Source organism: Mastigoproctus giganteus, chromosome 1 (genome assembly GCF_048544385.1).
Source record: "Mastigoproctus giganteus isolate SK-2022 chromosome 1, ASM4854438v1, whole genome shotgun sequence".
Taxonomy (NCBI): Eukaryota; Metazoa; Arthropoda; class Arachnida; order Uropygi; family Thelyphonidae; genus Mastigoproctus; species Mastigoproctus giganteus.
Window position 1 is genome coordinate 259,687,788 of NC_143575.1, and position 18,624 is coordinate 259,706,411.

The window sequence follows — 18,624 nt, forward strand, 5'->3', positions numbered from 1 at the left end:
GATCTGACGATCAACACCAAGGAGACCAAGATGATGATATTCTCACTGAAGACTAATCCCGCGGGGATCGCTACGACTTTTGGTGACACCCAAATCCCTGTTGTAACTGAGCACTCTGGTTTGGGTGTAACGTTCAACCCTAAACTCCATTTTACTATTCAGCTGGATAAACTCACCTCACGGGCCTCGGGTCTGCGTTAGACAACAAAACAAAACCTGCTGTGTATTAAAGTTTCTGGAACCACTGTGAACATCAGAACCACTGTGAACCCACCATTATTGTACGCATCGCAAGTATAGGCTTCGGCCACTCCAACCACCAAAAAAGCCTTTAATCGCATCTGAATATTGGCTACTGAATCTAACCTACCGCCCCAAAACAGAAGGACAGCATTAGCAAATGCAATGAGCATTCCCCGACTCTCTGAACTTATTGATTACCAAAGGCATCAAGGTGAACAAGGGCCACCGTAACCGAGTGGTCAGCGCGAGGGTGCATAAGTACACGTGCCTTGAGTGACCTGGGTTCAAACCCGTGACTGCTGAATACGGTGCTCTTTCTTGTATTCTCTCTACCTTCTGAACTCCGTGTGGTCGTCCCGGAGTATAAACAGAAAATATTTTTATTTAAAAAATGTTGCGGGACTCATTTCTGAACCATCCATATGGGATTCATGCTGCTGGAGAATGCCTCTCTCAGCTTTGAGGACTATTTAAAGACTGCCCACCTCCCAGAATACGAGACTTTTCGTGATGGACCGTTTCCCTTCCTTTCAAATGCGGTCTCAGTTCTACAAACTTGATGCTGACCTTCAGAATTTTGCATATGACAAAAGCTATAGAAAGACGTTTTATTCACGCAACGACTACAATCGAACTAAGCATGTCGTGCCTTTTTTTTTTTTTTTTTTTTGTCAGACTGGGTCAGATCGCTGGGTTTGACGCTTGTAATGTGATGATGCTTCCCAAACAGAAGTAAGATGGTGATGATATAACGAATTCTCATGTTTATTGTTTTTTTGTAAAAATAGTCGAATGAATTACAAACTGAAGGTGCAGAGAGCTTTTCTCTCTCTCTCTCTATCTCGGTGTTTGTTATTAACCCTTTTAGTCTATTTTAATATAAGCTACTTTAAATTTTAATTTGAAAATACCCTTTACCCTTTTGTATGTAATTTACTTTCATAAGTATGTAAACCTCAAGCTTGCGTGCCGCGCCGTTTCATGCTGCAATAAAGATTTTTTTTTTCTCTCTTTCTCAATACCGTGGCATCGTCTTTCTAAAGGCAATAATGCTCAGTAGGGAAATATTTTATTTGAAGTACAGTAGTGCAATACCGGGACAACTGATTATTATCAAGGAAGTGCACTTAAGCGATCAGTGTTCTTATGTACAGTACGTGAATACCAAAATAATAATCAGAAAAACAAGCATACGATCAAACAGCACCCAAAACTCGTCTGCCACCAATACGATAATTATCTAGATTCCACAGGAACGCAACTTAACACTTCTGTAGATTTCATGTCGCGCGCAACACAACACGCACATTCTCCCGGTAATAGTGAGCACGATCGCGAACCTCCTCAACACACTAACGGCATAACTAGCGGGCAGACGAATATCAATCACTCGCGATCCCGCCTAACAATGTTTTTAACCTCCGTACTCTTCCAAACCAGCACTGACCTTTCCGCCGTTCTTTGCTATCTTTAATCTTTCCTCCCTAAAACATTCGGCGTCTGCATTCTTAATTCATATTGGCACATAGTGATAGTCTCCTTCCATCCCTCGCAAAGACGTGGACTCTTCCAAGACTACCTCAGATACACAGCCACCTGTTGGTGATAAGATTGTGCGCGGTATGTGTTCTGCCACATGCCATCTCACCTGGTTGCATTCTACCTAAACGTCGTCGACCTTTCCTGTTGATCATATGGGATTAACGGTCGTAGCCGACCCCGATGCCTACTAACGGGCCGCTCGCTCGCTCCACCAACAGCACCCAGTCACCATGCCGACCAAAGAAGTGCGGCCAGCCTCTGATCTGTCAAAAACCCTCGCTGTCTGGCTATGCAGCGGCAGCGGAGAGTGCCAGAGACACGCAAACAAACCTGCGCCGCCGGAAGTTCGGCCAGGTAGGTCACGTTATGACCCACAGGCTGTCGTCGACGATCGGCTGGCGCACAGCTTACTCTCACCAGATGATCGTGGACCAAGCGAAGAGTCTGTGTGGTAGATATCTGCGCTCCAAACTCCGGTCTTGTGCGGCAGTTCATAAGAAATTGGGTTTTCAGAGGCTGAAGAGTATCAGCAATTTGGCCAGAGGGTCGTTTGTAGTAGAAGTGGCAGCCGAACTCCGACAGCTGGGGGCGGAACTTGAACGGCTGCATCCACAGTTATTTCATAGTGTCACAGAGAACGTAGGGTTGCATGCCCTGGCTTCGGAAACCGTAGTTCAAAACCTTTTCCACGCTCTGGCCAATGAACTCTTTCGTACAGACATTACATGGGGGAGGATTGTTGCGTTGTATGCTGTTGCGGGTGCATTGGCAGTGGATTGCGTGAAGTTAGGTCATCCGGAGTTCGTACTTGGTCTGGTACAAAGTATGGGAGCCTTCATGGAGAGAGAACTGTGTGGATGGATCGTCCAACAAGGAGGATGGGTAAGTAAACTCTTTAAACCATATGTCAACTTATTGAAGAGACATTTCGAGGTTAGGGGAGGAGAGTTAAAAATGTTCACTGATTTGTTTGAAACTCGTATGCACTTTAACCTTTTGCTTTCTGTCCATCTTTGTGTTGAGAGAAAGTTTGGACAAAAATTCTGGATCTCTTTTGCATATTTCCAGATAACAAACTGACTGAGGTGAAATCACAGACGCATAAACTTATCGATTTTAAATGACTCAACCTTATTAACATACTTCACTCCAACTCGCCCTCCTCCACTTCCCTCTCCCCCACTTGTCTTTCCTAACATCATCACCACCTCCAGCAGTACATCTGATTCTTCGAAGCGCTGCTGATCAAATAATGCAAACATAATGAGGTTGCCGTGCACATCTCCGTAACCGCACGTAGTCTATTAGCGGTGATGTAGTCAGGTGCCTGATGGATGCTGGGCGATTATGTTTGTCAAAGGAGAAGTTTCTAGCAAGAGCAACCGGGTGTTGTATATGCAAATTACGACTGTGCGATTTTTTTTCCCTGTTATTTCCAAGAGCAATGTATTTCTACCAAAAGTATAGAATTACACGAAACGAAGAGGGGGAAAAATCGCATTATTTAAACTAAATAAAAAGTGCTATAAAAATCCTTATTTTCTTAATTTGAATAAAAATTAAAATATATAAAATAAATATGATTAACGCGAATTAAGATAAATGGAAATAATTACGTTTGAAATCCATTTATAATAACAGAAGACAGTGGCAGACGAAATTGTACCTATGAAAACAGCAGGCGCCAATCTGACTGCTTCTTTTCGTATGGCTGTATACAATTATAACTGGAGCAAAAGCCTTTAGAATTTTATGTTTAAACTGTTACTAAGTTTCCTTAATAAATTGGATTCTAATTTTATTTTAATAATAAAACAATTTATTTTAATTGAACTGAATATAAAAAAAAAATAATTTATTTACTTTAATATTCGTTTACTAGGATTATAAGTACTATAGTAACTATATTAATGTCGATCGGAAAATTTCGGGGTAGGAGGGTACGGTTGAAAGAAGCTTTTTATAATTGAACCTTTAGCTTATATTTTAATTCCGGTTAACTTTATAACAAGATCCTTACCCATGGATCTTTGCGAGATGGAACAATGATTGGACGATATATTCCTTCGCGTGATTCTGTTTCTTGATTTAAAATCAGGGGGGGGGGGGGGGGGAACACTTAAACCGTTTACTGGAAAACATGTTTTTTTCCCCTTTGGCGCTAGTTTAAAATCAGGAAACGATTTCCTTCCCCCCTTACTGCTGGTTTTAGATCGGAAAACAAAATTACTCGAAGGAATAGATCGTCCAATCAGTGTGAAGAAGGGGACACAGCTAGATGTGCTTATAATTTGTTGTTGCAAAGATTCATGGTTAAGAGTCATGTTCTAAAGTTTAATCTTAATTCCTTTACCAGCATGAAACTTTTTTTTTTTCTGGGTTTTGTGTGTTTTTTTTTTTTTCTGGGTTTTGGGTTTTTTTGTGGGTTTTTTTTTCAAAAACCCACACCAGAAACACTATCCACTGTACTGCATATATTTACCGTCTTTTTTGGAATTTTATAGAAACAATAAATAGTCTGTCTTCTGTCGAAACAAAGTTGCCAATACGCAGTCTTAGGCTCACAAAATGCAGTATGATTATGAAACTATGGAACAGAATACCTGAACAACATCCCTGGCACTGCAAATGTCAAAACTTTACAGTAAAGCTATTTCTCAAACAGCTTGGGCTTCTCTCATGGCATCAGGAGTCGTTAGCCTATCAATTCTGGGAAAATCTGGCACAATTTTCTTTCTCAAGAGCAATTAGTGCTTTAGCGGAGCATAGGCCAGAAGTCTTCCTTGCAGGCATTTCTTGGAGGAGGACCTACCTTTAACTATTGAGCGTACGTGGCGGGAAAAAATTAACCAACTGGATAGTCACCAATCTTATTACCCTAAATGGTCCAATGGAACTGCTGCTACCGAGACTGGGTAATCAAATGAGGATTTTCCTGTACCATGTAGGAATGGTTGTGAAAATTCATGATGGTATTTCTTGTAAACTGTGATTGATTACAACAAAATTATCTGTGACCGGAGATCGTCATTGCAGAAAAGTTTCCCGATTGAAACACTGCGCTTCGCTGTTGTTCCCATTCGATCATCCATAAATGTCTGCCATTTTATCTTTCAGAGTAACGACTATCCGTGGTCGATGTAAAAAAATAACATGAATACTTATTCATTATAGGCAACTTCAGGAAAACCAACGGCTCACTTTAGGAACAATTTATCACCCAGAAAGATTAGAATTTCAAAGATCTGCTTGAATTTCAAAGTCCCCATCCAGAAAGATTAGATGAATCCGTTCCAAAATTTGCATGCATTTACAGTAAAGTCAGATATGCAACTGTTCAAATTTAGATATCAACTTACTTATTGACAGGCGTATTTACCTTCACTCTAAAAACGAGAAAAAGGCTATAACTTGGAAAGGAAGCGTTTCTGGACCTAAGAGCATCGTGAACATTTTTCATCCTTAGATTGCTAGATTTGTACCAAGTTTGTAAAAAAAACAGCATACAGGTACTTCAGTCTAAGGGAGGGGGGGTAACTTTTTATAGAAAAACAGATTCATTCTTCAGTTGTCGGTCATTTAAAGTGATCAAAATAAATCTGGAGATCTCTAATCCTCATTTTTTGATATAAATATTTTTCAAATAAAAATAATCGGTTGCGCTTTTTTATAATTTGAAATTTTTATCATTTTTATTTTTTCACATTTTCTTAATGTTTTAACTACTTCTTTACGTTTTTTACGATATGAATGGAGAAATTCACCAATCCAATGCAAATACCAAATCCTCCCCCCCCCCTTTTTAATCTTTAAATGATGAAACTCAGCTTCTTTTATAAAACATGAAAGAATGTAGTTTCGTAAATAAAACTAATTATCCTTTCCAAACAGCAAAGTCTTTTTGGAGATAAAATTCCCAGAGTAAGACATTTCAAGACAAATAGAGCTTTTTCTTTTTTTTAATGAGTTTCGATTTGCTTCTAAAGTAGGCTCAGTTTAGATTTGTGCCCCCCCCCCCTTTTTGTTGTTACTTACCGGTACTTCTGTTCAAGGGAATTTCGTATTATTTATTAAGGATATGCAGCAATTAATTTTAAAAACAAGGTATCTAATTATCGTGTCCACGGCATTAAAATATCCATATCGGTCAGTGACCTTCAATGCCGATAAGGACAACACAATGAACATTCAAGGATACGCCCAACTTAGCTAGATGCTATCGATTCTAATAAAAAACAGTAAGGTCAATTTTAATGCTTGTTAACCCACTTAATATTTTGGCGTTAATTAAATGTACGACACCACGTATGTGGCGTAGTACATAAAATTCAGTAGTGGCGGAAGGAGTACTGCAAAAAAAAAAAAAATAATAATTAATTCTCTTTAATTTGAATTTTTTTCCTCTCTTTTTTTTATTTGCTGTACATGTAGTACAACCAACAAGTTGGGCAATTTTTTCCCTCCCATATAAATTCTATTGATTATAGCAGCATAAAAACAACCAGAAATAATTCACTTTATAGACAGTCTATCCGTATATATGTCTATAAATTGCGAGTAGTCGATTTTCTTTTTGCTGGACGAAAAACCCGAGTTTCCAGAAGGGGAAATACCATGCTACCCTCGCCTGAGACCGGCTAAGTCATGAAAAAAGGCCCATAAAATTACGTCATCGACGGGACTCGAACTCAGGCTTTTCCACCCGGTGTATGGAAGACAGTGATTCTACCAACTGTATAACCCACGAAGGCTCAAATGCAAGATCAATAGTTTTGAAACAGAAGTAGCCAATCCGTGGCAAGCCTCGTAGTGGGAAAAAGTAGCGTAAAAAAATTAAACAACCCATTTGAAAAATCAGAAATGAAGCTAAACACATATGGCAGGGCTGTCCAAAGTGAGGCGCCTCCGTAGCCAGGTGGGAAGGAGGAGCAGTGGTAGCACACGCTTCTTGATTAGACAGAGGTTCGAGCCCGTCACCACCAAATACGGAGGATGCGGAAAGGTCAAGGGAATGACCACCGCATATTCCCGGAGCAATATGACCTTAGTTGCCAATGCTCCTAAAAACCAAAATAACAAACAGCTATCCAAAGTGGGTGTGAAATATCTTGAAATGTTGTATTATGTCCCAAAGGGTGCTTCCAAATTTTGGCATCATATTAGCATTGTTTTCATTCTGATTTACAATTAATCTATATAGACTCATTGGCCACTTTGACCTGCGCTTTTTATGAAATGGAACCTCCTTCAGTAACAGCATCCAATGTTCGTACCACGAGCCATAAAGAAGGTGGGGAAGATACGTACGATTGAGTAGAGATTTAAGTGATTTTGAATGTGGCATGGTAGTCTGTGCCAGACGAGGAGGTATTGATATCTCGGAAACTGCAACCCTGCTGAGGATTCACGTATGATTATGCCTAGGGTGCATCCAGATTTATCCAAAAAACCAAATAACATCCGGCCAATGCGATCCTGTGGTCTCAAACAGCTCAGTGATGCGAGAGGCCAACAGAGTTTGACACTACTATGTAGGGTATCAGAACGGCTGCAGTCAGTTGAATAGCAACCAATACAAAGTGGTAATCAACGAAGTATTGCAGAAAGCACAACTGTCAACAAAAAACAAGAAAGTTCTTAAATATTAAATTTTCTGATATTTATACATAATAGAAATATTTTAATAAAAACCGTTAAAATTTCGTCCCATTTTAATAAAATATTTGGAAATTAAGAAAAATGAAATGTAATTTTAAGCGGGAGAGTAATCAGTTTGTCATGTTAATTGGCACGAGGACTTCATAGATTTCATATAAAATTTACACAATTATATTTAAAAAATTAAAAAAAAAACAAAAAACAGGCTTGCTATTTAAGTTTTTAACGTTAGTGATTCTTTATGTATGTGTTGCTCAAGAAATGAAGCAAAAGGGGAAAAAAACGAATTTCCTTGGAAGTTCACTTCAAGAACAGCAGAGTTTGAATTCGGCTGGCGAACAAGTTTTCACGTTTTTTCTTTTAATGGAATCATAAATTTCAAGTAGATTCTTAAGTTCAAAGAGACCTTTACACTGGTGTGATACGTGAAGTGCAATGTACTTTCCAATGCCATTCAAAACTAGTTCATCTGAAAATAATTTTAGCAATGCTTGTTTAAGTGAGTACCCTCTTCTTATCTAGCCTCTTGTCTGTCCCTTTTGAACTGATTAGGAACGTGTATGATGGCTCTTACTTCTGAAATGATTCATATTTCTAATAGTAAAAGTTCCAAGACATTAAATTAAAACGGGGTTATCGAAATGAAAAAAGAAACCGTCCAGAAGTTTAAAATTTTAATTTCTACAAACAATTGACATCCTCGATTATAAAATGTTAGAAAACGTACTAAGTTTTTAAACTTTCCTTTTTCTACATCCATATTTTAAGCACTTCAATAAATATTTCCAAAATTTCAAGCGTCCACCCCCCTCATTTGTCACAACCAGTGCAAATAAACACATTTAGCGTAATTTAGCTATAAGTATACATATTTTTGTGCCCTCGTCGGTAGCACAGTTGGTAGAATCGCGATCCTTCCCAGAGCGCGCGGAAAAGACCTGCGTTCGAATCCTGTCCATGACGGGAGGAATATTTTTATTATCAACAGCCATATGGTACAAGGAAGCCTGAAGCTTATGCTACACCAGCCGAAAAAAAATAATTCCCGAGTTACCATGTGAGAGAGAGAGAGAAGTAGAAAGGAATCACCAAGAAAGAGAAGAATGATGATATCCAGCTCAGGACCCTGGGTTTGCCAAGCCCATACTCACCAGATGTGAGCACCTGGGTTGATTTTATGGGCCTTTTTCGCAACGTGGCCGAATTAGTCGGTCTTAGGCGAGGGTAGCATGGTATTTTCTCCCAGAAACTCGGGTTTTTCGTCCGGCAAATAGAAAATCGACCTCAGAACACACGAAATTTACAGAGCATATATACGGAGCAATATGACCTTAATTCGTTTCTTCCAAAACCCATCTACAACAACATATTTTTATCAATTTATATATGCTTCAATACATTTAATATCAAAGATTGAAATAAAATAAACTTCTACCTGGGATTAATGGAATGGTTTGTCCATATTTCGTGAAAACGTGCTTCATAAAAACAAGAGTCCCCAAAAAAAACCAAGGGCGTCCAACACTTTAGGAACTGCTAGTCCAAATACTTCGGACAATTCTGATATTCCCATAACTAATGACACTGAAAGAAGAAATGAAATCTCATTTCAGATTAAGGCACGTTCTTCGTGTTTTAAATGTTATATCCAAACCGATGGACTGATAGAAGTAGTCCAGTAATTCAATTAGCTTGATTGATTGATTGATTTTGGGTTTATTGGCGCAAAAAATTCGATTAGCAAGACGTTCCTCACCTCACATCTTTTTTTTTTTTTTTTTTTTTACAATATATTTCAAGAATAATTAATTGTTATGAATGTCCTTTTACAGTATATCCGGGGTGGTAGAAAAGTTCATTGCCATATTGGGTGACTCTTGGAATAGGTAGATCCAACGGATTATCATAATCTAAAATTGCAACATGACTTTAGCTATATTGGAGATATGTTTTATGTTTATTGAACAAAAACTTTCCGTATAAATTTGGAAGTTACAGAACTGAAATACGTTATTCAGGAATAACAAATCCATATCTCTAAAAGTTTGAGTTTGTTTTTTCTTAATCAAGAAGAGATAAGAAATAATTCTTATCTCTTCTTGATTAGGTTATAAGAAACTATTTTTAACTACAGGTGTATACCTCTTTTGGGTAATTAGTTGTTGCAATGTTTGTTTTGCATTTCGACGGACAATAATATATTTCCATGGTGTAATGCCAACTGTGGCAAACAATTAATCTACCTGTTGAAGGGTTATTCAAACGCCGATTTATACCTCTCATCATCTAGTATTACAATGCAGACACACGCTGTTGGTATGCAGCAGGTGCATATGCCCAAAGGAAATGCTGGACAAGGAGTTTCTCATTTTCAACACCTATTAGCTAAAATAGTTGAATTCCCATCTATGATGTTTAATGAAGTCCTATAATGCTTCCATTATTCTTACAACGTTGCAACAAATCGCACTGCTACGTGTTATGAACTAAGATCTCATAACACGTGAACCGTTGCTAACAACGAAATGTAATACTCAAAACCCACATCGATATTAAGAAAGCTTTCCCTCGATATTGTTGTTGGGTTTTAGATGTATATTGTCTGTTCTGAGGTATATTTTCTGTTTGCTGGACGAAAAACCGGAGTTTCCGGAAGAATAAACCATGCCACCCTCGCCCCGCTAACCCAGCCACGGTGTGAAAAAGACCCATAAAAATTCCACCCCTCATCGATGGGATTCGAACTCAGGTCTTTTCCACCCAGTGTGGGGAGGACGGCGAAGCTACCAACTGTGCTACCACGAAGGCGCTTTTCCTCGAAGACTGTTTACTAAGTTTTGTTTTCAAAAGCGCATTTTTTTTTTTTTTTTTGTTTTAAGCATGGCCCTCCAACTATCCCCCCAAAAATTTATTTTATTCTCACTCCACTGTCCATAACTGGATCCCTCTCCAAGACCATTAAAGAGGCCTGTGCTATGGCAATCCCCAAGAGAAGGCCCTTCAAAAACGCAGTCCCTTGGTGGAATGCTGAACTACAAGATATGAGGAAGAGAGTCCACCAAGCTCGTAAAACTTTTCAGAGAGCCCGTGCTCATCTCCCACCCTTAGAGGTCGAAGCCGCAAAAGACAGTTACCGATTCTTAAGGAACAGTTACACTACCATGATTAGACGCTGCAAAAAAGCCTCATGGCAGAATTTGGTCTCGATCACTGGAAATGATAACCCCTGGGGAGTTGTCTATCGTATCGTTGTGAACAAACTCCCTAGAGGTGAAGTCCTCAGTACAACTGTAAAGCCTGATGGTTCTTCCACCTTCACGTGGGAGGACTCTGTCCATAACATGCTAAATGCCCTCTTTCCAACAGATGATGCACAGCTAACTGAGGAGCAACTACAGATTGTTACTGCTAACGATTCTTATACAACAGAAAATACAGAAGAACCATTTACAAATGATGATCTAAAAGCTGCACTGGACAAAACTAAAGAAAAAAAAACTCCTGGCAATGACCTCCTCGAGGTGGATGTTATCAAGAAATTTGCAACCTACTTCCCAAACACCATGCTCGCCACTTTCAACAGATGCCTAATGGAAGGCCACTTTCCTGCTATCTGGAAGGAGGCATGCCTTAAACTCATCTTGAAGAACCCAGACAAACCACCTGAAGAGCCAAAATCTTACAGGCCAATTGCTCTCTTGCCAGTCCTAGGCAAACTTCTAGAAAGGCTTCTCCTCAGCAGGTTGTCAAAATGCTACTCTAAAGAAAACCTCATTTCACCACTTCAGTACGGTTTCAAAGCTGGTTGCAGCACTGAAGATGCTCTTCTGAAATTAATATCTACGGTTTCAAGCACTCAAGGCAAGTATGTGCTAGCCATCACAGTTGACTTTGCTGGAGCGTTTGATCGGCTGTGGTGGCCAAGTATTCTCAGAAGACTCCGACAAGCCAAAGCACCGCTCAACCTTTATAGCTGTGTCAAGGAGTACCTGAGACACCGCACTGTCCATGTTAGTACCAGGTACAAGTCTGTCACTAGCCAGGTCTCCCGAGGCTGTCCCCAGGGCTCGGTCCTGGGGCCTTTCTTTTGGTCCATCGTCCTGGACGAGTTCCTTGGGATGGACTTGGGGATGACTCAACCCCTTGCGTTTGCTGACGATTTGGTTTTGGTGGTGCATGGTGACACAAGAGCTGATTTAGAGGAGAGAGCAAATTGTGCACTAACTAAGCTCCAGGATTGGACAGCCATTCACCGACTAAAGATCTCGGGAGAGAAAACCAAATCTATATTGCTCAAGGGAACGCTCCAACTACGAAGACCACCGGTTATCAAAATTGACAACACCTCCATAAAATTATACCCTGAAATCAAGTATTTAGGAATCGTCTTAGATATGAAGCTAAATTTCCATCCTCATTTGAAATATATGTCACAGAAAATAAAAAAATACTCGGCCATGATCATCCGTATAAGCCGTGCAGACTGGGGCCTAAAGCGCCGGGCTCTGGCCCTCATCTATAATGCCATATTTGTGCCAATAGCTTGCTATGGAGCCTCAGTATGGTGTACTAGGGCCTCCCTCGACCGAAATCGCCGTAAACTAGACTCCATACAGCGTTCTATGCTCCTTGCCGTAACAAGGGCGTGCCGTACAGTAAGCACCCCAGCTCTGCAGGTGCTAGCTGGATGTATACCCCTACACCTAGAGGTAATAAGAAGAGGATTATATCAACGATTGAAGAAGAGTATTCCCACCGAAACAGCAGGCATCACTCTTAACCTTGATAACAACCCCAAACAGGAAAGGAAGAGAATCTCTGAAATTATGTACAGGACCTGGCAAGAGACATGGGACACCACCAACAAAGGATTGATAACCAAAAAGTTCATCCCCTCTGTGAACCTCATCAGTCCAAAGCCTCCTCCCTGGTACTCACCAGGCCTCCATACTACATTTCTATTTACAGGCCACGGACCCTTTAAAGCGAAGCTAACATCCCTAGGCATAGAAGATCCACTGTGTCACTGCGGGGCTGAAGAAACGTGGGATCACGTGATGTATGATTGCCATGTATATGACGAGTTCCGGCTAAGGTTTGCCACTAAAATGCAAGAAAATCCCCGGAATTGTGAACACCTGATTATGATGGACGAGCAGCGCTACGCCGCCTTTACAGAGTTTGCGCAGTCTGTCTTCACTGCTAGACGGGTTAGGCACCCAAACAGCACCCATTGAAGATCAAAGTAAGAAACTTCCTGGATATGACAGTCCTCTCAGGAGAAGGGAAAAAAAAAAAAAAAAAAAAAAAACTCCTTCCTTCCTTCGTCCCAGGAGTGACAGAACCTACACCAGCACAGCTCAGCTGCTGCCTTTAGGCCTCCCTAGCCACGCTCCCTTGCGTGGTCCTTTGCTTCCACTCCCTGGCGGGAGGGGGAGTTCATCCCTGGTGTCCTTCCCCCTCGCCACCCCTCTTTTTCACTCTGGTGGGGCATGGGCCTGCTCCACTGACTTGGGGTCATCTTCCCTATGGACCCCGTAACTCTGTCTTTTCCCCCCAGTCTTCAGTCTCCCTCCCCTTCTCTAACTTTCAACTAGTGTTTGAATCAACTCCAAATTGTTTGAGCCCTACATCCAAAAACTTAACAACATCAAATCGCCCGACTAGTACTCCCTTTGTTTTTTGGCTGACCCCTATCTATAGCGTGTTTTTTTTTTTTTTTTTTTTTTAGGTCCTTGCCACTGAAATCTCAGGAAATTAGGTGGCAGGACCTGCCAGAGTAAATAACTAAGTAGTGTACCTGGTCTGCCTCCACGGGGCGGAGTGGGGCAACGTTGGGTCCCATTAGGGGCCCAGCGGCTAAATGACCAGAGGAACAACGGTACACGACACTACACATGTACAAAATCCATACACTTTTAAACCTCTGGCATTGACAGTGTTCTGTTTCACACCCACAATGTATAGCACGCGGAGATGGGGGAAACCCCTGGTGCCGTTTGACACTAAACACACTCTACACTCTACTGTCCATAACTGGATCTTGGTTGCCATGACAATGTCATTCTTTTCCTTGTATAGATATTATACAAAACTGAATTCCTTTTAGAGAAATTGGTTTATTTTTTGACCACACAAAACCGATTTAAAACAGCAATCGATACAAACAGACGGATTGGATTTCTCAGCGTTGTATATTTCCATTCAAATATCTTTGTTACTTTTGTTTGGCTCATAACAGGATACTGAAGAATTCATGTTCCATTTTACTGCAAGGCTAGCCGTGGTTTATTTGGTCTGCCTGTATATCTGCAAAAATTCCATTAGTTGTTAGGCAACTTTCGACGGACCATCACACTAGAACGTGACTTGCTGTTAAGTCTTATTCATTCCCTACAAACAAATTCCGTTGGTTTTCCTCAGGGCTAAATGTGCACGGGGACTGAATATTTATGGTACACCATGAATAGCGAGGTGTACCCTCCTCTAATGCGAGAAGATTGCTAGTGGTCGAGTGTGATAAAGTCAATCCTTTCAGGTGGAAAATAATCTTTTTTCTTCCTTTGCTGTAAGACTACACAGGAACGACTTCCATCTCACATATCGAAATTACCAACCTGTCATCAGCTGAAGTAAATGCCAACTTAGCAGTGTTATGTTTGCTTTTAACAACAGGGCGAGAATTGTAAACAGAGTTGAAGTATTTGACCATCTCTGTTCCGTATTTTGATGTTAACATTTGTTCGTTTACAGAACGTCATTCTCCACAAAATTCATTATAGATAGCACAAACACTTGAAGTCTCTTTTATTGACTTTGCTACACTTGAAGGAACTTGACAAGCGAAACGTTTGCAGACAATACGAAAACAGAATGTACTGTAGTGTAAAAAAAAATCAGCCTTAATCGCTATCTGATAATGTACAATTTCATATCGGTAACGCGCATGTGTCAACAGACTACTGGGGAACACTGAATCGCAAGGTGGCACTGTAATTAAAATTTAAATAATTAAAATGTAATTAAATATTGTATAACTTAAATATATTGAAGAACTTTTACTGCTAGAGATATACAGCAGAGGGGAAAATGTTCAAATATATATTTAAAGACTTCATAACAACATTCATTCGAATATAATACAATATTTTAATATAAAAAATACGATGATTTTTCATTTATGGGCCTCTTTCACAACGTGGCTGAGTTAGTTGGTCTCAGGCGGCATGGTTTTTTCTCCCGGAAAATCGGGTTTTTCGTTCAGCAAACAGAAAATCGACCTCAGAACACACGCAGTTTATAGACAATATACACAGAGCAATACAGCCTTAGTCGATGATCCTAAAACCCTACGACAACAACAACAAACGCACTCTCTCACTATATTACAAAACCATTTTCATCCCTGAAATCACCTATATGGTACCACAAATCCATAACTGCTGTAAACAGACGAACCCTGGATACAATCCAAAGAACTGTACTCCTTGTTATCACTGGAACCTGCCGTACGGTCAGTACACACGCTCTGCAGGTCCTCGCGGGAGCCCTCCCGCTGGACCTAGAAGTAATCAAGACAGTCATTCTATACCACCTTGCAAAGGGAGTCCCCATCACCTTTGCTGGATACACCATAGATCCCACAAACAATCGGAAGACGGAGAAAGCCAACTTAATCCAACACCTGCAGCGGGCATGGCAGAACAGATGGGCGCATTCGACGAAAGGAGAAATGACAAGGAAATTCCTACCAGATATTGACAGGGTGTACCCCCAGCCCCTTTCCTAGTTTCATCCAAGCCTGAATCTGACCTTTCTAATCATAGGACATGGCCAATGCCAAATTGGCAGCCTTTGGCTTGGTTGATAGTCCACTATGTATTTGCAGGCAGGTGGAGACATGGGACCATCTAATGCACCGATGTGAACACTATGAGGATCTGCGATGCCTCCTAATAACAAGGACAAGATACACGCCGCTGAATCTGGAGTCGCACTTACTCGAAACGGAGAATGACTACAGAGCGCTCTCACGCTTCGCCCAGGACTTATTCTCCAGGAGAAGAACGTTGATTGCTATTTCACGGTACCAACTAAAAAAAACTCGAACTAGATGAAGTGACAATACACACAGGAAATTCGAAATCTGGGACATTCCACACCTTGTTGGACAACGTATAACCCGGTCAGTCACGCAAATTGGACCTCGAGTGAACCAAAAACTACCAATATCAAGACAACCTCACCAGACGGGGCTTTTCCCATGAATGATTCGCAGTGGACCACCAACAACTGATATAGACTCTAACCCTGACTGTGAAAACGCCCAGCTATTCTGGCAATCTGTACCTCACTCTCTTGCGAGGTGCTCCTATCTTTCCCGTTCCTGGGCGAGGGAGAGGAGACAGCGTGCTGTCCCCCTCCACTCCACTCTTCGCCTGTCTCACTGATACTCTGGGGCCGTCTTTCCTATTCTCCCCATACTTCTGTCTCTCACCCCTCCCCAGTCTTCAACCTCCTTTCGCTCTCTCTCTCTCTCTCTCTAGCTATCTCACAACAGGCGTTTGGCCATTGTCAAAACTACACAAGCCCCACACTCAAAATTTTTAACTCTACCCAGAATAACTTATATCTCTTTCGGCCTGACCTAATTTCTAGCGTTTCTCCCCCCCCCCCTTTTTTTTAGATCCTAGCCATTGAAATCTCAGGAAATTAGGTGGCAGAACCTGCCAGGGTAAATATCTAAAATACTGGTGTACGTGGTCTGCCTCCACGGGGCTTAGTGTGGGCAACGGTGGGGTTCATTAGGGGCCCAACGGCTAAAAGGCCAAATGAACAACGGTATAAAATATTACAGAACACAATATCCATACACTTTTAAACCTCTGGCCTCTACAGTGTTCTGTACCACACCACAAAGTATACTACGCGCAGATGCGGGAATCCCTGGTGCTGTTAGACCCTAAACACACTAAACACTAAAAAAAAAAAAAAAACACGGGAAGGTGGGTCAATTCCAGTATTAGGACGCTTAGAGTCTCAGTCTTTGAGACAATAAAAAAAAAAAAAAAAAAGTGGAGAGCAGAAGACCATCATAAAATTCTTAACCTTTCCCTTCACTGAACTCATGCACTGTCTTCATAAAGTATTTATACTATACATATTTCTTATGTCCTCGTGGGTAGCACAGTTGGCAGAAACGCCGTCCTCCCCGCACTAGGTAAAAAAGACCAGACCTGAGTTCGAGTCCCATCGATGACGTAAGGAATTTTTATGGGCCTTTTTCACAACGTGGCTGGCTGAGTTAGTTGTTCTCAGACGATGGTAGCATGGTTTTTCTCCCGGAAATTCGGGTTTTTCGTCCAGCACACAGAAAATTGACCACAGAATAAACAATTTATTCCTTATATAAATTATTAATTATCCACTCGAAATATTTACAACACACTAGACCTATCCAAAGCCGGTCAGCAGAAATTTCCGCTATTTAAACACCTGATTGGCAAACACATGAAGCGCGTTTAGATTAAAGAGAGTTTCAATAAGTTTCGTCTCTTGACCAGAAGAAATTGTTCCCACAGTAGTTTCAAGTTCTGTTCTGGTGTAACAGATCAATATAACGCATTCCCTTACATGAGCGCTATTGATAATGAGGGAAAAAACATTTTTTTCAAACATACAAAACAGTCGCTAAAGGATCACCCAATAGATCAAAGATTTCGATCAAATGCTGAGGTGAGGAAGGAGGAAGTGAAACTCGATCAACAAGCACTCAGTTTGTTATATCCAATTTATAAATTACTCTTTACTTTCTTTTTTAGCGAAATCGGGCTTCCATTTTCATAAAATGAAAATGGAAGCCCAATCTCATTCCATGATCTAATCAACTCCCATTACACGAAAAACTCCATTTCACGGTAAACAAGCAGGAACCAACCAGTTTATGAACAGGTTATTATAAGTGACGTATGTGGTGTTTCGAGACATTATTTCTAAACGTTTTTAATAACACGGCTCATCGAAACGAAGAAATTTCTCGCCGAAAAATTATACATAAATATATACGCTCATGAAAAGGATATAGACCCTGACCCAGCCAAGCCAGAGTTCAAAAACCATAATATATCATTAAAATACAAAATGTATATTAAAATATTTTTAACCATCTTAAATCTTAATCAGTAATTATAATTTTCTAAACTCTAAATGTACTAATTTTGAATTTGTAAACCTGGATATTCCATGACTTTTAGTCGTGTATCCATAAATCTTTATATTTTGTGACTGCCATCTCCCAAGAGACATAGTACAAATCTACTCTCGACATCATTAAGGTAGACAGGGACGAGGAGTTTCACTAACGTACATTATTTGAGAATTTCTCCAGCATTCCCCTAGGGGTTTAAATGTCCATTACTTGACCATGTTCCATAGAACTCCACGTCGCCAGACATGGAAAAAAAGCTATCCTCCTCCATTATCTGATTTCTTGCAGGTCTTAAAAGCAGGGAAAGCCATTTGCTGCAGGCATACTATTCATCTTTGGTAGTGTAGAAGCGTGCTTTCTTCGGACTGTTCGGAAAATATTTCGAAGTAGGGAATGTCTTCTCCAATATACAACTGTAAACTAACTTCTGTCCAGCCTAAAAGAACATAATACCAGTTAATAATAATACAGTCTCGTATTCGCTTTATTTCCCAAGTGGAATGAGAGAACAGAAATTTCTGGTAACTATAATGAGTTAAAAATACCGATATGTGGAAAGCATAAGTGAGAAAAAGACAACCCACATTTAAGATTTTTCATCCTTTCAGATTGTTCTTTTCCTGGTTGTCATAGAAACAGCAAAATTTATTTACACGAGGTAATAAAGTAATTATTTACAACCATATTCTCGTAAATTCTGAGAGGCATCGCTAGTTGACGCTTTTAAATTCTCCAGGCAGACATTATTGACAAACGTGTCATGTATCTCAATGGTCCTTTTTAAACTTATCAAAGTCCACTTAAAAGGCTCTGTTTAAATAATAAACAAGCGTAGTTCAAAGTTAAGGTCCTGGTGTCCAATGACTGTATATGTTACAAGTGCAACTTCGATTTTGCATGGCGTATTCAAAACAGTTAACCAAATGGCCAAAAGATTCTAGCTTAATGGAAAGAAAGTTAATACACGTTGTCCT

At 40.3% G+C, this 18,624-nt stretch overlaps 1 protein-coding gene across 1 annotated transcript in view; it reads left to right on the forward strand.

Moving 5' to 3' along the window:
• The first annotated feature begins 1,893 nt into the window (after positions 1-1,893).
• LOC150091837 (bcl-2-related ovarian killer protein homolog B-like) overlaps positions 1,894-18,624 on the forward strand; it is a 55,250-nt gene continuing 38,519 nt past the window's right edge. Inside the window, exon 1 of the mRNA XM_090385895.1 lies at positions 1,894-2,667. Coding sequence (XP_090242021.1) covers positions 1,966-2,667 — 702 coding nt within the window. The 5' untranslated portion in view covers positions 1,894-1,965. The remainder of the gene's footprint in view (positions 2,668-18,624) is intronic.